The 20,505-nt window shown below is 37.2% G+C and overlaps 1 protein-coding gene across 1 annotated transcript; it reads left to right on the forward strand.

Moving 5' to 3' along the window:
* The first annotated feature begins 16,490 nt into the window (after nt 1–16,490).
* LOC132643808 (serine/threonine-protein phosphatase 7 long form homolog) lies at nt 16,491–18,545 on the forward strand. Its single transcript, XM_060360336.1, has 5 exons — nt 16,491–17,305; nt 17,398–17,562; nt 17,646–18,083; nt 18,164–18,481; nt 18,525–18,545. The coding sequence occupies exons 1-5, from the start codon at nt 16,514–16,516 to the stop codon at nt 18,543–18,545; spliced, it is 1,734 nt and encodes a 577-aa protein (XP_060216319.1). The 5' UTR covers nt 16,491–16,513.
* The last annotated feature ends 1,960 nt before the right edge of the window (nt 18,546–20,505 follow it).

A 20,505-nucleotide genomic window follows, 5' to 3' on the forward strand; every position in this document is an offset into this window, starting at 1 on the left:
GTACTCACTGGTTTAGCATCTTTCATGTCAAACCTCTCTAAGAATTTCTCCAAGTACTTCTTCTGGGTCAGGAATAGGTTGTTGGCTCCTCGATCTCTTTTGATCTCCATGCCAAGGATTTTCTTAGCTGCTCCCAAATCTTTCATTTCAAATTCACTTTTCAACTGACTTTTCAAATTGTGAATTTCTGTCAAATCCTTAGCAGCAATGAGCATGTCGTCAACATATAACAATAAGTAAACAAATGAACCATCATTTAACTTCCGGAAGTAAACACAACTATCATACACGCTCCTCGAATAACGATGACCCAAGATAAAGGAATCAAACCTCTTATACCATTGTCTTGGAGACTGCTTTAATCCGTACAAGGATTTCGTCAACAAGCAAACATGATCTTTTTTCCCTTCAATCTCAAAACCTTTAGGTTGATGCATGCATATTTGTTCCTCAAGTTCGCCATGTAAGAAAATTGTCTTAACATCAAGCTGTTCTAACTCCAAATCATACATGGCCACTAAGGCAAGCAAAACACGAATGGAGCTATGTTTAACAACAAGTGAGAAAATATCATTAAAATCAACTCTTTGTACCTGACTATAGCCCTTTGCAACTAATCGTGCCTTATACTGTGCATATTCAACCCCTAGAATGCCATCTTTTTTCTTGAAGACCCATTTGCAACCAACAATTCTCTTTCCTGATGGCGGCTTTACAAGAGACCAAATACCATTCTTGTGGAGAGATTCAACTTCTTCATACATTGCAATCAGCCACTCGGCTGAATCAACACCAGAAACTGCTTCTGGATATTTTGATGGTTCTCCAATTTCTTCAGTTTCCTGCGCAATTGAAAAGCAAATGCAACATAATCTCCATACCTTCCTGGTTTTTGAATTTGTCTTCTTGGTCTGTGTGTGGCTATGGAATACTCATTTGGTTCAACTTCTGGAGCTTCAGATTCTGGCTCAACTTCAGGAGTTTCGACTGTATTTTGTTCCACATTTGATGAGCTTGGCTCAGAAGGAATGCCAAGCTCAACCTCCATCTGCTCATATATACCTTGCTTTTTATTCTTATTATAAGAACTAGAAGACTCTTTTCTGGGATATAACATAGAGGATTCATCAAAGGTTACATCTCTGCTAATTATAAATTTTGGTGACCTGGGATCAGGATAGCAGAGTCGATATCCTTTCACTCCAGATGCATATCTAAGGAAAATACACCTTTTAGCCCTTGGCTCTAAGTTTCCTTCATTCACATGCATGTACGCGGGACAACCACATTTTTTTAAATTTGAATAATTAGCAAGAGTACCTGACCACAGTTGCTCCGGAGTCTTAAAGTTCAAAGGTGCAGAAGGAGCACGGTTGACAATATAACAAGCTGTAGAGATAACTTCTGCCCAAGAGGTGTTTGTCAACCCAGCATTTGAAATCAAGCAACGAGCTCTTTCCAAAAGAGTTCTGTTCATCCTTTCTGAAACACCATTTTGGTGAGGGGTCATCCTCACAGTGCGATGTCGAGCAATTCCTTCATTTTTCCCAAATTCATTGAACTCATCATTACAAAATTCCAAGCCATTATTTGTTCTAAGCCGCTTGACCTGTTTTCATGTTTGCTTCTCAATCAAAACTTTCTATTGTTTGAAAGTTAAGAAAACATCACTTTTATTTTTCAGGAAATAAACCCAAAGTTTCCTTGAATAATCATCAATGAAAGTTAGCATATACCTGGCACCACCTTTTGACGGGGTACGAGAAGGACCCCAAAGATCTGAATGAATGTAATCCAAAGTACCTTTTGTTTGATGAATTGCTGGAGATTTGAAGCTGACTCTTTCTGCTTCCCGAACACACAGTGTTCCCAGAACTCCATATTTCTGGTACTTTGTCCACATAGCAGACCTCTTTTGCTGAGAATGGAAAGACCTTTCTCACTCATATGCCCCAATCACATATGCCACAATTTGGTGATGTTGGAATCAGTTTGATTTGATGTGGAAACTGCAGCAGCACCTGTAACAGTGGATCCCAATAAAGTGTACAACGCACCAGATTTGCGTGCTTTCATTATCACCAGAGCACCTAGAGAGATTTTCAAAACTCCACTTTCACCTGTGTATTTGCACCCAAGAGATTCTAGAGTGCCCAATGAGATGACATTTTTCTTTCAGTCAAGAACATATCTAACATCTGTGAGAGTTCTCAGCACGCCATCGCGCATTCTGATTCAGATTGGACCTTTACCAATAACTTTGCATGGATCATTATTGCCCATCAAGACAACTCCACCTCCAACAGGTTCGTATGTGGTAAACAAATCCCTATTGGGACACATATGATAAGAGCAACCGGAATCTAAAATCCACTCATCATTAAATTTCAAGCTATTGTTAGTAGCTAATAATTGTTGACACCCGATTTTGACCCTCCTTTTTTAATTTATTTCTTTGAGCTTCTAAATTATTAATTAATATATGATATTATGATTTTTAGAAATTATTCGTCATTATTACTATTATTTATTAGTAGTATGTTATCACGATTATTATTATAATTAACTACTCACTATTTTATAACACAAAAGAATTATTTTGATCCATTTAGAAACTCAAAGAAAGACTTAAAGAGGGATTGGGCCGTCCAAACTTCAGCCACTTGAAATCCAATTTACAGCCCAATAAATTTCTTCCTAGCCCATTAAGACATTCAGTAAAACCTATCTCAGCCGTTGGATTTCATCTAATGGCCAACATTCAATATTCATTTTAAAACCTAATCAGATAGCTATCCCTTCCAAACAGCCTTTTTTTTTTACCACATCCATCATCAGAAAAATTCCAAAGAGTTTCAATACAAAAACAGAAGGGGTTTCACGATTTCGGGCATGACCTTCTCATGCTAAGAATGCTCTTTTTTATTCAAGCTTAAATTATGATTGGCGAGTTTAAACTCGATTTTCTTTATAATTTTTCTTTCGTCATTTTAGTACAAGAGCCTTATTTGATTTTTTCTTCCATCTTTTTCTGATCTTGTTACTGGCGAATCCTTACAAAAATCTCAAACGTTCAGATTTTGAACTGATTTTTGACCTAGATAATTCAAATCCCGCCCAAAAATTTTGAATCCTAAAAAAAACCCTATCTTGTATCCTATAAATATTAGCATTTGAGAGTCCATTTGGGACGAAGATGGAAGCCGCCACCCTTGCTCTCAAAAAAATAAAAATTCCTTGTTGTCTTCTTTTTTTTCTTACCTCCGAGATTCTGTTGTTCGTTGTTATTTTTTGCATACAAAATATACTCGAGTTCGAGTGTAGACCTAAAACCCCCGCACCCCAGTTCGCTGCACTCGAAAAAGCATGACATACGGAGTTGCGAGGAGTCTCAAACGAGGCTCGATATCTTTATTAGAACAAGGAAACTTGCATTTCGTCCTGTCAAGCATATCCCGCCTTTCCGCTATACATTTGAGTAAAAAGAAAGAGGGGCGAGATGACGCTTCTATCTCTCATTAATCATTGCCCTTGTTCTCTCCTATCCGAATATTGAAATGAGAGCGAGGGGGTTATTTCTATTTTTAGCTTTCTTTTTCTTTGACTTCTTTCTGCTGTGTTGCTAACTTGTTGACCCTTTTTTTTTTCTTTTCTTTGATTATCTTGATAGGGGAATAGGACCAGTGCTAGTATTAATTTAAGGGTAGTCGATATAAAAGGAAAATCGATAGGACAGGTGTACATTTGACCTTTTTTCCGTATTTACCATGTTTTTTTTAACATTCTGAGAATTTAGGTATGTATTTGTAGCCTTTTTATTTCACGGGTAGCATTGTATAAAAGAAGAAGGCGTGATGTATTCCCAAGTATTGCAAACTGATTTATTTTCGAACTTGGGATTTATTTTCGAACTTGCAAACTGAGATTTCACCTAATCAAGTATTGCAAACTGATTTTTTTTTTACTTTCACCTATTTATTTTCGAACTTGCAAACTGAGATTTCACCTAATCAAGTATTGCAAACTGATTTTTTTATTTCACCTAATTATTTTCGAACTTGCAAACTGAGATTTCTAATGAGTTCCTTTTTAAAAAAATGAGGCAAAGATTTTTTTACGATTTTAGTTTCCACCGTTTGAAACTTGGCTACAGTTTTTATTTTATTTTATTCCTTTTAAAATTTGAAGTGATTGATAATAGGTCCACTTCGTTACCAGAAGTAAACCTTTTCTATCTAATTACTTAAATATTTAGCTATGAATACCTTTTTCTCAAATAACATCTAAAATGATGAAATAGTATTTTGATTTCCAATATTAACATAAGTTTTGACCGGTCAACCGTATTTAAATGGATCTTAAAGGATGTCTTACCCCTTCCCTTTAAGATAACTAAGAACCCTTACCTAGACTATTAATCGGAGTTAAATTTTAGTACTTACTTAGTTAAAATAGGTGTCCTAATTCACCGTTAAAATAATTAGGTGGCGACTCCTTAAATTAAACAATTGGAAATCACCAATATGTTGTACTCCGATTTGACCCATTTAAAACGCGGTATAACAGCTTGGCGACTCCGCTGGGGATTTTAGGTTCTTAACCATAGCGTACTTAGGTTAATTAAGTTATTTGTTCTTCTTATGTGATTTTCTTTCAAAAAATGTTATGTGATATTTTGTTTGCTTAACTATTCCTTTTATGTAAATTTGTTGTAATTATGTGTTACCGCTTTCCTTAAACTGGCATTCCGTTCATATTTCCTCAATTTCTGGAAACTCAGACTATCACACGTACACGCGAAGTGTGTTTTGCGCACCCGCAATTTTTTTTTTCAAAAATCTCAAAATTTAGGAGAGTTGGCATATGCGCGGGGTGTCCAAATTTCCGGTGACCGCGTAGCCTTCTCACTCGAGTAGTCCGCTCAGGAACCTTGTGTCTAGTAAGCCAAATCCTAGAAAACTTAAGATAGAGCTATGCCACCAATTCTATTAGGACATGCATGCATAAACCTTAGGTGGGTCAGTCCTAGGTATCGACTCTACAATTAGGAAACCTACCAAATTGTCGACGGGTTTCATAACCCAACGACCAACAAGTATATTACGTGTAACGTGATGATGATAGAAGGATCCAAGCCTAATCATGACACGTCGAGTTTAGAAAATCATTTCTTTTTCTTTTTGTAGGATGGGTTTCATCCCCCAAATTCCCGAGATGTGAGCTCAAATGGCAAATATAAGGGAATGCGGGAGTAGGGCCTAGCAGTGACGAGGCATCAGCCGCCAAAAAAAAAAAAAAATTAGGCCAAGTTTTAGGATTGTCTTTACATTATGCCATCTTTGATGTATTTTGGTTTATTGTCTCATTAATGTACTCGCTTTTATTTATTTCAATGAAACTTGGCCTTTTATTTCCAAACTCAAGTGTCTCAATTAAATGGCTTGGATCACTCTATCATAATCTCGAATATTTGGCGTTAGGCCTACCTCTGACACAAAAGAGGTCCCGTGCGTAATAGGTCGCGCTATGATTGTTAGATTTCCCTTTTACTATATGATTTGTTTGCTATGTAATATGTTCTTGTTTCAACATTATTTGTCAAATGTCCACACTATTTTATTTAAAGCAGCAATCATTCGCACTATACTAACGTAGTTTTCTTCATTTTTGAAGGTTTTCTTTTATTTTGATTATTTCCCCCAAAGGTTGATTCGTGTTGACTGCGAACTAGCGGATCACCCATACTTCACAAGATCAAAGGCACGAGCATCCAACAATATGAATGATTCAGGTGCATCTGAACAGACTGGCTTGGGACTTATCACCGTTCCGAGAGACGAACCTGAGGCTTCGGGAGAAGGGAATGATGAACTCATCGCCCAATTGATGCAGCAAATGGCCAACATGCAAAGTGAAATTGAGCGACTGCGAAATCTCACCAACTTGTCCATTACCCTCAACACTCCTCATCATGAACAAAGAACAAGTGCGACAATCCCACCATCCTTTTCGCCTGTTGACTCGCTCGCTCCTCAGCCCTTTCCCCCAAACCCTCCGCTTCACACAATCAACCCAAGCACTATTAATTCACCCCCCGTCCCACAACAAACTAACCTACAACAAACCATCTCACAAAAATCCAATCCACAACAAGCCATCCCACCGCCGATTAACTCCCAGCAGGACATCCCGCAACAAACTAACCTACAATAAACCATCCTGCAACAAAATGACCCGCAACAAGCCAACCCACAACAAGTTAACTTCCAACAAGTCAATCCGCCACCTTTCACCACTCCATATATTCCTCAACCTTCAGTCATCCAAACTACCCCACTTACCCAAAGCTACCAAGCAACCCAACACATACCATTGGCACACACCGCTAACCATAACACGCAGTATGTGCCACCGGTATATGTAGCGGAAGCTCAACTAAATTAGTCGGTTCATAGCACAATTGACGGTAATATGTGAGCCAATAATCAAGTTATTGAAGATGCTACTACTAAATGGATGGAAGATTGCCAACGAGCTTTTGATAGAATCAAAGAGTATTTGTCTAATCCTCCTGTTTTGGTGCCTCCAGAAGCCGGAAGACCTTTGTTATTGTATTTGTCTGTGTCAGCGAATGCATTTGGATGTGTGTTAGGACAACATGATGAAACGGGAAAGAAGGAGAAAGCGATATACTATTTGAGCAAGAAGTTCACGCCTTATGAGGCCCGATATACTCTGTTGGAACGCACCTGTTGTGCCTTGACTTGGGTTGCACAAAAGTTGAGACATTACCTGTCTGCAGATACCACTTATCTCATCTCAAGGATGGATCCACTCAAGTATATCTTTCAGAAGCCTATGCCTACTGGGAAGTTAGCCAAATGGAAAATTTTACTAAGTGAGTTTGATATTGTATATCTTACTCAAAAGGTTGTCAAAGGGTAGGCAATAGCCGATCATCTTGCTGAAAATCCCGTAGATGAAGAATACATGCCCCTTAAGACTTATTTCTCGGATGAAGAGGTGTTGTTTGTCGGAGAAGATATATCAGAGGAATATCCAGGGTGGAGAATGTTCTTTGATGGGGCTGCAAACTCCAAAGGAGTCGGTGTTGGAGCAGTCTTAGTTTCGAAGTCAGGCCAACATAATCCAATTTCAGCAAAGCTCAGGTTTCCATGCACCAATAATACGGCAGAGTATGAGGCTTGTATTCTTGGACTCAGAATGGCTGTTGATATGAATATATAAGAATTATTGGTTATAGGTGATTCCGACTTATTGGTTCATCAAGTACGAGGCGAATGGACCACTAAGAACGTGAAGATACTTCCGTACCAGCATTGTGTGAAAGATTTGTGCAAAAGATTTATCGAGGTGGAATTCAAACATGTACCAAGGGCTCAAAATGAGTTCGCTGATGCTTTGGCAACCTTGTCCTCTATGATTCAGCACCCAGACAAGAATTACATAGATCCTATCAAGGTGAATGTGCAAGATCAGCAAGCCTATTGTTTTCATGTAGACGAAGAACCTGATGGAGAACCTTGGTACTATGACATTAAGAAGTATCTCAAGGCAGGAGACTACCCATAAGGCATAACCAGTATTCAGAAGAGAACACTTCGAAGGTTAGCAAACCACTTTTTCCTAAATGGAGAAATCCTTTATAGGAGGACTCCAGATTTAGGATTGTTAAGGTGTGTTGATGCCAAAGAAGCGGTCAAGTTGATTGAAGAAGTGCATGGCGGTACATGTGGGCCTCATATGAATGGTTTTACTTTGGCTAAGAAAATTCTACGAGTTGGCTATTTCTGGATGACTATGGAAGCAGACTGCATTCGTTTTGTGCAAAAGTGTCACCAATGTCAGATTCATGGCGATTTGATTCGAGTCCCACCAAATGAGTTAAATGTGATGAGTTCTCCGTGGCCATTCGCAGCTTGGGGCATGGATGTCATTGGTCCTATCGAGCCAGCCGCGTCAAATGGACATAGGTTCATTTTGGTAGCCATCGACTACTTCACAAAATGGGTAGAAACATCTTCGTACAAGTCAGTGACGAAGAAGGTAGTGGTAGACTTTGTTCGCAATAACATTATTTGTCGATTCAGAATCCCTGAGTCAATTATAACAGATAATGGAGCTAATCTTAACAGTGGTTTGATGCGTGAGATATGCGAAACATTTAAGATTACTCACCGAAACTCCACCCCTTATCGACCTCAGATGAATGGAGTAGTTGAAGCAGCCAACAAAAACATCAAGAGAATATTGCGAAAAATGATTGATAATTACAGACATTGGCACGAAAATTTTCCATTGGCCCTTCTCGGTTATCGCACCACTGTAAGGACTTCAACTGGGGCAACGCCTTATCTTTTGGTCTATGGGACAGAGGCGGTGTTACCTGCAGAGGTAGAGATACCATCTTTGAGAATTATCCAAGAAGCTGAGTTGAGTAATGCCAAGTGGATACAAAATCGATATGAACAACTGATGCTCATTGATGAAAAGAGGCTGAATGCAGTTTGTCATGGACAACTTTATTAGAACAGAATGGCCAAAGCTTTTAACAAGAAGGTAAGACCGAGACAATTCAAACCGGGGCAATTGGTGTTGAAGCGCATATTCCCACACCAAAATGAAGCTAAGGGAAAATTTGCACCTAACTGGCAAGGGCCTTACATGGTTCATCGAGTGCTGACTGGAGGAGCACTAATTCTAGCAGAAATGGATGGCGAAGTGTGGCCGAAAGCTATCAATGCAGATGCCGTCAAGAGATACTACATCTAGGAGCGTTTCATGTATTTTATATGTAATGTCTTTCTATGTAATGAAAGATATGTTCCCTCAACGGGATACGTAAGCAACCTATATCGGGTTTGGGTTTTTAAGATAGAAATTTCCAAAAATTTCCATTTGTTTCTAACATGAACTACGCCTGACCTGATTCCCGCGGTGGGATACGTAGGCGGCCTACATGGGCCTCGGTCACATTATTAGAAAACCTCAATTTTATTTTGCCTTGTATGTTTTGAACTATGCTTGACCTGATTCCCTTAGTGGGATACGTAGGCAGCCTATATAAGGCCTGGTCTCGTCATAATGAAAGTTCAATATCCTCCTATGCCAGAAACTGGGACAATTTTAAGGGCATCATTGCAAGACGACATCGAGAGACATGAAAGAGTATATGGTCAACAGAGTCATCAGACAAAGGAAAGACTTTGGAGAAAAGGCGTTCGCCTTGTTTCACAATGTGTCACAGTTCCAAGTTCAGCAGAAATTATTTATCACTATATACATATTTACCATAATTTATTGCATATTTCCTTTTGAAATAATATGATTTTTAATCAAATAGTTTTGTTAATTGGCCAAGACTTAGAAATAGGCGGAGGTTACGAGTCCAGACAAAGTTGGAAGCATGAAGCATCAAGAGTTGGATCTTCAAAGTCAACGCGAATCAACCCCTCGATGATTCTCGAATTTACGATAAATTAATGCTTAAGTCTTACAAATGATTTTTCAAATGTATCGACACACAAATATTTTTCTACTGCCTTCAAATGCTTCGCATAAATGCTTTCAGATGCACCGCACGTGCACTATTGCTTTCAAAACCCTGAAAAAATGCTTTCAAACGCACTGCACACTCATTGCACTACTACTTTTAAATGCCCTGCAGACGCACTGCATAAATGCTTTCGAACGCACCGCACATGAATCGCACTACTGTTTTCAAATACACTGCACACGCTTAGCACTATCGCTTTCAAATGCTCTGCATAAATGGTTGCAAATGCACTGCGCATACATTGCACCACTGCCTTCAAATGCTCCGCATAAATGCTTTCAAGTACACCAGATGCATATTGAATACTGCTTTCAAATGCACCGCACATGCATTGCACGCCTGCCTTAAAAATGCTTTACACCGCACACGCATTGCACGAATGCTTTCAGCCGCTTCGCATAAATGCTTTCCAACGCACACGCACCGCACAAATGCTTACCTCCACGTGTTCTATCGATTGAAAGGGAAAGGTTTTCCCATTCTTGCTTCAAGACACGCGACGATCCTCAAAGACCATACATGGTCGAACCATTTTAAGGTAATATCCAAGTCAAACCACGTGAAAATCTGTTCGAAAACACCTTCAATGCTCAGATTTAAACGATTCTATTTTGACTCGTTTTCAAAAAAAACCCTAGGTAATTTGAATCCCTCCTAAAACTTCGAATCTGAAAAAAAAAACCCTATCTTGTATCCTATAAATATTAGCATTTGAGAGTCCATTTGGAACGAAGATGGAAGCCGCCACCCTTGCTCTAAAAAAAAATAAAAATTCCTTGTTGTCTTCTTTTTTTCTTACCTCCAAGATTCTGTTGTTCGTTGTTATTTTTTGCAAACAAAATATACTCGAGTTTGAGCGTAGACCTAAAACCCCCGCACCCCAGTTCGCTGCACTTGAAAAAACATGACATCCGGAGTTGCAGGAGTCTCAAACGAGGCTTGATATCTTTATTAGATCAAGGAAACTTGCATTTCATCCCGTCAAGCATAGCCCGCCTTTCCGCTATACATTTGAGTAAAAAGAAAGAGGGGCAAGATGACGCTTCTATCTCTCATTAATCATTGCCCTCGTTCTCTCCTATCCGAATATTGAAATGAGAGCGAGGGGGTTATTTCTATTTTTAGCTTTCTTTTTCTTTGACTTCTTTCTGCTGTGTTGGTAACTTGTTGACCCTTTTTTTTTTCTTTACTTTGATTATCTTGATAGGGGAATAGGACCAGTGCTATTATTAATTTAAGGGTAGTCGATATAAAAGGAAAATCGATAGGACAGGTGTACATTTGACCCTTTTTCCGTATTTACCATGTTTTTTTTCAACATTCTGAGAATTTAGGTATGTATTTGTAGCCTTTTTATTTCACGGGTAGCATTGTATAAAAGAAGAAGGCGTGATTTATTCCCAAGTATTGCAAACTGATTTTTTTTCGAACTTGGGATTTATTTTCGAACTTGCAAACTGAGAATTCACCTAATCAAGTATTGCAAATTGATTTTTTTTTTACTTTCACCTATTTATTTTCGAACTTGCAAACTAAGATTTCACCTAATCAAGTATTGCAAACTGATTTTTTTATTTCAAACTGAGATTTCTAATGAGTTCCTTTTTAAAAAAATGAGGCAAAGATTTTTTACGATTTTAGTTGCCACCGTTTGAAACTTGGTTACAGTTTTTATTTTATTTTATTCCTTTTAAAATTTGAAGTGATTGATAATAGGTCCACTTCGTTACCATAAGTAAACATTTTCTATCTAATTACTTAAATATTTAGCTATGAATACCTTTTTCTCAAATAACATCTAAAATAATGAAATAGTATTTTGATTTCCAATATTAACCTAAGTTTTGACCGGTCAACCGTATTTAAATGGATCTTAAAGGATGCCTTACCCCTTCCCTTTAGGATAACTAAGAACCCTTACCTAGAATCATTAAGTTAAGTAGACTATTAACCGGAGTTAACTTTTAGTACTTACTTAGTTAAAATAGGTGTCCTAATTCACCGTTAAAATAATTAGGTGGCGACTCCTTAAATTAAACAATTGGGAATCACCAATATGTTGTACTCCGATATGACCCGTTTAAAACGGGGTATAACAATAATATTGTTCCCTCGATCTCATCTGCAGCTACACTTGCTTCAGCGGTATTAGTATTTTGGTGCTCATTTTTCTTTTCCTTATGCTTTTCTCTGTTTTTCAACTTATAGCATTCGGAAATAATATGACCTTTCTTATGACAATATTTGCACACAATATGTCTGTATCTAAACTTTGACCTTGATTTAGACCTCTCACTACTTGATTCTTTCTTATCAGATCTACTTCTTACAAACAATCCTTCCCCTAGGGGTGTACTAGTTTCCCCAGTAGTATCTCTATCTATCTGTTCTTTTGATTTTAAGATAGATTTGATATCTCTATAAGAGATATTATCCTTTCCATATAGCATAGTATCTCTTATATGTTTAAATGACTGGGGAAGGGAAATAAGTAATAACACGGCTTGATCCTCATCTTTAACTTCAGCATCAATATTGCTCAAATCCATAAGAATGGAATCAAATGCATCAAGATGTGAGTGTATAGAAGTACCTTCAACCATACGAAATGTGTAAAGTTTTTGCTTCGGGTAAAGTCTATTTTTCACTGTCCTCTTCATATATAGGGTTTTTAATTTTTCCCATATGCCTTTGGCTGTGGTTTTTGCAGATACTTCACGTAAAACCTCATTTGAGAGATTTAAAATGATACCTGATTTTACTTTTTGTCTATGATGGCAAACTGTCTGTCATACTTTCTAGTTTATTCTCCTTCCCTTCCAGTGCCATATCTAAGCCGTCCTGAATTAGGATAGCTTCCATCTTCAATTGCCACATCCTGAAGTTTGCGCTTCGATCAAATTTCTCAACGTAAGTCTTTGTTAGAGTCATCTTGGGCTACTGAAATTAACCCGGTTAGATCCGGCTCTGAAACCAATTTGTTAGGATCGAGAACCCGGGTAATGCGGAATTTAGCAAATAACGTTATAATGACAATAACAAAGACAATAGTAAGTTGATAACAACAACAAGCAAAGAAAATAAATGAGGCACAAATTTAACGTGGTTCGGTCAGTGTGACCTACGTCCACAAGCGGAGAGGAGCAATTTCACTATATCAACAAGAGTACAATAGAGAGTACAAAATTAGAGTAAATACTCTAATTACCCCAAAAAGTATCCCAAGAGAATAACCTCACCGGATCACTCCAAAGAAGGGTACACACAAGTGTTTCCCAACACACAACTCTCTTATAATAATACTCTAAAAGAAGAGAAGAAGACAAAGAGAAAGAGAAGCTCTTCAATTTTTTTTGGTGTGTCTTCAACTATGGGAAGCTCTTCTATTTATAGCAAGAAGTACTTGGTCTCCAAGTTTGATGCCATGAACAAATGTATCCACCACACATATTAAACTTGGTGCCCAAGTTCAATCTTCCACTTGGATTCTTGCTAATAGGCTTATGCCTATATCAAAATGAAGGCCATATTACATGATCATTAATTAAAGCATGGTACTTCCTTTTATTTTCAAGTTTTTCTCTAAACCTTTATTAAGGTATCATAAGCAAAAAATGTAAAATACTAGAAGGAAAAGGAAAAACGCATGTCAAATTAAATTAAAGCTAGCGGGTAACTTATAGAAAATTCTTCACTTCGATCATTAATTAATATATTCACATAGCCTTGCCTAACTAGTTCCATATACAGTCAAACCTCGTCTGGATTTTTGGCTGGTCAAAATCTCTAGACCTAATCGTGGAGATTCTATTTCTACAACATACAATTAATCGTTACTCCTATTATCAACAAAAAAAAAAATAATAGTTGTTATAGAAGAGTAATTTTATAAAAAGTGTACTGTTATAAAATGATTATTACTTTTATAGATAAAAAAAGTTGGTAATTGTTTTAGAGAGATAAAGAAAAAACTTGATTGGTAGAGAAAGGTGGTGTTATATGAGGATGTCATTATAGAGAGTTCTCATTGTACTAAATAAGTTTGTTTTACCTCTTATAAAGAAATCAGAAATACAGAGGGATAACTACTGAGGAAATAAAAATCCTAGAAGGAAGAGGCTTTTTCTCATGGAAGAGAAGAAGATGAAGAGTCTTGTCCAAATAAAATCTGAAATATTAGTATATTCTCTTGGTTTCCAGTCAAGTCTTTATTTCTTTTCAAGAGGCTTTTTCTCATGGAAGAGAACAAGCGTCGAAATAAATTCCGAAATACCTTTAGATATCATATTTGAAATCTTTTCTCGGCTTCCTATCAAGTCTTTATGTCATTTCATGTCCGTTTCCAGATTTTATAACTCTCTTGTATCGGATGTATCTTTTCTAGAAATCCATCAAAGCCGCTCTACATATCATCCTGATGAAACCAAATTTCTAGCACATTCAAAGAAAACTAATATTTTTTATACCATAGACCTGAAGGAGATTTGTACAAAAGAGTTAGGTGGCATTAGCTATAATGGATGTGCTTCTGCTAAAGGCTTATTCTGCTTTTGGAATTGGAATGCCTTGATGCAGCCACCCCCTATTATTTATAATCCCACTACAAGAAAAGTGAGATATCTTCCTTACCTAGATTTCGTTAACAAAGGAACTAGTCGATACTATGCAATAGGTTTGGAACCAGATAAGAAGAAGTACAAAATTTTGATGATTACAATTTTACCTACGAGATACTGGATTTTCACTCTAGGCTCAAGTGAAACGTGGAGAGAGATCAAAAGTGCAACATATGCGTTATTGCCGCCTTTATTATATTCTAATAAAGGAGTTTGCATTGATGGAGTTATCTATTTCTTTGGTCTTTACAGCCATGAAATATGGTTAATGGCATTTAATGTTAGAATCGAAAATCTCAGGGTTATCTGTTTATGGATAGATATATGGTCTAGTGCCAAACTAGAGTTTTGTAACTTGATAGAAGTGGAGGGAAAATTAGCATGATTGATCATTCAATAATGAATATAGGAGAGATGGATTTGTGGATTTTAGAGAGGTCTGAAGAATGGTTGAAGTATACTATTGCTTTTCCGGCCCTTTCTTCTAGCTTGCAATATTTAGTGTCATGCTCTTGTAGTAGTACTCCTCATGGTGAGATAGTATTGATCGTTAACTACTCGTTCAAGCCAAATATTAATCGGATTTTCTTTTATGATTTGAAGAAGAAGCGTTGGAGATCAAAAATCATGAAGCTTCCCGATAAAGACGAGATTGTTGGTATCTATAGTCATGTAGATAGCCTTTCATCATGTATTTATTGTTCTAATCTTCATGCATGCCATATTGCCTTTTTTGCGATGTTTAATGTTTTGGTACATATATATTTCCAGCATGGTTCTTGAAGTTTATGAATAATTCCATCTGCATCGATCATATTAATGTTGAACTCAATTTACTTTGCCGTCGTTTCTGACTATTTTTGTTTATTAAGAAGATGGTATTGAAATAAACTCACGATCAGTTTGTTAGGAGTAGATGTAATTATCAATTGTTATCAGTTTGTTAGAAGTAGATTTAGTTTAATTATTTGAGTTAGTTTTAATACTATCTAATCTTATCTACAAGATTAGATTAGTTCCTTAATCTAGTTGAGTTAGTTGTATGTAAGTGAATGTTATCATTGAATTGGACCTCTGACCATTGTTTGAAAACGGATCAAACATTAAGATATGGTAAAAGCCATATTCAAGGCTAAGGGTTGATTACTAAAGGAGTATAAAGGGCCGGATCCGGAGCCTAAAGGGTATAAAAATACATGGTTTTTACCAAAAGGGAACGTTAAAAATTTATTATACCAAAACGGGTATATCGTGGGCTGATCCACGATATACCCCAATTTTTTTATTTTATTTTTAAATTATCAGAAAACGAAAACGAAAAAAAAAAATTACAAGTATAACGTGGATCAGTCCACGTTATACAAGTTATATTGTATATTTGGACTGATCCTTTTGCCCTAAAATATTTACCTTCGTTCCCTTCCCCCTAAAATCTTCCGCCGCTTCTTCATTCCCTTCGTTGTCTTGCTAAAATCTTCCATTCTCCTCCATTAATTACAGAAGCTCTATCTTCTTCTACTTTTCCTTCTCCTCTATTTTTTTTAAACCCTGCAAAACAATCTAATTTTTGAAGTAGCTTCTTCACCTTTATCTATTATTGCTATTTAAATTGAGGTATTTTTTCTAACTCATATAATATTGTATATTTATAATAGATATAGATCTGTTTGTCTTATATATCTTAATTGTTATTTTTTATTTGTGTTATTTAATACGTTTCTGTTATTTTGTGTTATTTTAATTTGAACTTAAAATATGATTGTTAGAAGCATTATTATATAAAAGGTCCTATTTGTTTAGTAGCACTTTTGAAGAAATTTGTTGTTATGTTACTGTTATTTTTGTGGATTCTTATATATAAAAGATCTGAATAACTAAATAATATATTTTGTTAGGAATTGTTATGTTGCTGTTATTTTTGTTAGTGTTGTGGATGTTTGTAAAACGTGGACTGATCCACGTTATACAAAATATAGTGTATAACGTGGATCAATCCACATTTTACAAGTTGAAACATTGTGGAACTGGATATTGCCAATAATAGACCGATGATGACATTTTCGGTACAGGAAAAAAGAATTGTGAAATGTGTCAAAGAATCGAATTTTTTCCTCTCTTTTTGTGAATGTTGCTTTGTTTGATGTATTTATGCATTACCATAGTAATTTATGACTGCAGAACCTGTAATTTCTTCAATATATTTTGTTATGGATTTTTATACAATATATTTTGTTATGGATTGTTATACAATATATTTTTTTAATAGTGAGTTACTCCAAATAACTTGATCTGGATTTCATTTTTTTTTTTTGTATAAGGTATGGAGTTTCCACGGGTATGCGTACATCCGGGGCCAGAAGTGTACGATGTGTTAACACTCCAGGAGAAGCATCGATCAGAGGCTGTGTGGGATGGTTCCTTGAGAGGACCGACCGGATGCCTGTTTCCTCGCCGCGCGGATACTGAATTTTGGAAGCATGTGAGGCGTCATCCTTTTCATCCTCGCATCCTTGACTACTTTGGCCTGTGTGGATTTAGGGGAGTAATAGAGGTAGGATGTGTATCATATGATTGGGCAGTCATCACTGCACTTATAGAGAGATGGCGTCCTGAGACGCACACCTTTCATCTGCGTACAGGTGAGGCGACCATCACATTACAAGATATCGAGGTCATGTTTGGCTTGGTTGTTGATGGTTATCCCTTGAATAATCTTAATGCTAGATATATCGATATTGGTGGGTGGCAACAATTGATCCATGAGCTTACTGGTTGGGCACCCGGTCTGGATTGTTTTAATGGTGTTAGTAGGTTACAAGTACATAAATTAATTGAATATATTAGAGGCTTAGATGATATTACAGATCAGACCCCAGAAATTGATGTGCAACAGCGGGTTAGGTTGTACTTGCTATGGCTTTGTGGCGGCACGATATTTCCAGATAAGTCCGGTGACTTACTGAATTTAGATTATTTGCTTGACATGCGTGACCTTAGAGCAATGAATGAACAAGCTTGGGGAGCGGCTGCATTGTCATATTTGTATACTTGTTTATGCCGTGCTTCGTTGAGGAAAGCGAAGGATGTGTGTGGATTCATTTCCTTATTGCAGGTACGTGACCTTTAAAATTATATAATTTTATTTGGTTGTCCTATTTGATAGTTATAAGGTTTTTATGTATTTATTTTTATTTTTTAATATAGGTTTGGGCTTGGGAGCGCATTATACCGATGCAGCCACCATGCAGGGCTCTTCCGCCACACACGGCTCTTGCACGAAGGTGGACTCATCGTAAATCCCACGAAAATGAGGCACGTGATGTTTTACCCATATGTAGGGATGTATTGGACAACCTAATAGATGGCCAGGTATTTTATCATAATTATGGTTGTTAATGGCGTTTTGATTGAATAGTTATGCTTATGTGTAATTTATGTTCTTTCTATCGTAGTTTGTGTGGCAGCCTTATTCAGAGGCCATCATCAACAGACTCCCTGAGTGGTGTCTGCGTGGCCGAGATATTTGGATGGCGAAAGTTCCCCTTATTTGTGGGATCTATCGAGAGTGGCACATGGTAGACCGCGTTCTCAGACAGTTTGGTAGGAAGCAACATATTCCGGGTCCATGTGCAGAGATTGATCCTTTTCATTACAAACGTGACAAGCGGTATGCTATAAAAGTGGAGGATCAAGAATATTTTACAGAAACAGACTTTTTGTGGGGAAATCGTCGAGATAGTTTAATTCAGGCCGAGTATGAAACTCAAGATCCACAGTCACTATCAGAGTATTTTTGTTGGTATCGACGTCACTCGCGCACTTTCATAGGAAATCCTGCGCATAAAGTGGATAGAGGATATCAACACATGGCAGGCAGGAATGAGGCACTAGTACGTACATTACATTCCATTAGATGTTTGATGTCTTTATATGTGTCTTAGACCACTATCAAATATCGATTTCTTTTTAGGCTTTAGGACATCAAGAATCATACAGGTTGGCTCAGCAGACTATCCAAGATCCAACCAAGTCTAATGAAGTGAAGGAAATAGCAGAGATGTTTAGCCACATTAATACAGAGTCCATGGCTGCTGCCTCTCTGGGGACGATATTGAGTTTCGCTCCATATTATACACCACCGGCAGAGTATGTTGAGCCGCCTACTATGCAAGTGCCTCGCCATCAACGTCCTAATGTACCAAGACCTGCGGCGCGTGGTAGAGGACGCCAATCAGGTAACAGACGGGGTCGAACTCCCGTGGATCACCAGTTGGTTGATGAGGAAGAGGTTTGTTTTGATCAAGATATGCCCAGCTCAACGATGCATGCAGATGATGATTCATATCACCTAATAATAGATTTTATGTCCAGCTCATCGACGTCAGCTCCCGAGGTTCAATCACCAGCGGTAATCAGAAGTGAGGGGCCTTTTCAGGCATTCGCATCGTCTGGGCCTATTAGCCTGGCAGTTATGGCCCAACAGTTTAGTGGTCAGACAAGCAGCTCTTATGGGATGACTGAGGGGCCTTTACCTGCATTCACTGGACAGAGCTCTTCAATTGGGAGGAGACTGAGTTTTACCGATGTGAGTATTCTAACCACTCAAATAGCTTGTATCTTGTTTAAAGTAATGGCTACTTTAATCGTAAAAAATATTATTTATTTTGCATAGTCTCCCATGGCATTTGATGTTGGATCCTCACACATTCCTGTGCCGGATGTACAGACTTTAGAGCCACAGGTTAGCTTTTAATTCAAATTTTTTTGAGACTTGTGGTTGTTATGTGGTGTTTTGTCTTGGTTGCTTTGGTTGTTTTTCATTAGTTTTTCCTCACTAAATTCTACACTTCTCTATTGTAGACTTCATTTTTTAAGAACTCTCAACTTCTCTTTTGCACTCTCCATTAATTTCTACTTCTGTATTCTGTTGAAAAACATATGGCGGAAAATTATGTAAGAGTTAATTTATATTGGGGTGGGGAAGTTGTGTATGAAGAAGGTTCAGTTAGATATAACCGTCGTCCGGAAGCCGTACAGCGCTTTCCAATTTTCCTCAAATACGATCGTCTACAACATGTTTTCATAAGCAAAATGGCCATATCTGATCCAAATCTTTCGGTGGTTATCACTGGACGATATCCAACATCAATTACAGCTAGGGGATTTCCCATTTACGAGGAAACTCTTATTTCGGACGATGACTCCTTATCGTTATTTCTTCGAAGTCCTGACATATTTAGCAATCATATCAGTATAGCCACACTTGACATGTATGCAACTGTTGAACGCTCTACTAATGTTGGAGCACCCACTGACGATGAGTTTGATATTCGGGGTACTACGTATCTTCCCGCTATGAATATTGGGCTTCAAAGAGGTACACTTCAACAAGAAACAATGGTAGGAGTTGGTAGCCAGTCACATAACTTTGGTTGGACTATGCAGAGCTGTGATATTCCTGGACCGAGTAGTGCTCCAGATACAACTGAATTAGATGGCGGGAGTATAGTTCGATATCACCCTACTCAAGTAGAGTCATTTACAGAAAGGTAAATATAATGATGTTTTATGAAAACTTTCTCATTTACGTTCTATTCAATGTCTTTGTGCGTTTAACCATCACAAGAATACAACATATTATTTAGTTCTCATGTACTATTTTATAATATAACTTTCAGGATAACTATGTAAATTATTATACTGCAAATTCTAACTAACGTCTTTCATTGTTCATTCATGGAAAATAAAAAGAATACAACATGTTATTTTGTTCTCATGCACTATTTTTATAATATAACTTTATTTTTATTTTTCATTTTGTAATCGGCATGTTATTTTGATTATTTTTTATTTTTTAATTTGTCCTTGGGGTTAATATAATCTTTTTAAATTTTAATTTTATTTATTTATGTAGGTGTAACGATTTTGAAGAAAACCCCGTGTTGACTCAGCTCACACAAATTGTGAGCAATAATGACGTAGCTAATGATCACTCCGATAAGTCAGATAGTGATATCCCATTAGATCAAATAGAAACAGACGATGATCACTCATCTGATGGTGATGGTCATTCTGATGAAGACATTACTACTCCGAGTGATGGTAACGTTAGCTACCATTCTAATGCGATTCCATATTTGGACAACACAGAAGAAGGCCCGGATGATTTTGCCTTCATGAGAGATGACGGTCCAATTCGATCTGCACTTTGGGATTGTAATAAACCTGAATTTATCAGATCAGGTTAGTATGGTGACAATGAATATTCTTTTTATTTATTGGACCATTTTTAAGGGGTTGATAATTTTTCTT

The sequence above is a fragment of the Lycium barbarum genome, chromosome 6, assembly GCF_019175385.1.
Source record: "Lycium barbarum isolate Lr01 chromosome 6, ASM1917538v2, whole genome shotgun sequence".
Classification (NCBI taxonomy): Eukaryota; Viridiplantae; Streptophyta; class Magnoliopsida; order Solanales; family Solanaceae; genus Lycium; species Lycium barbarum.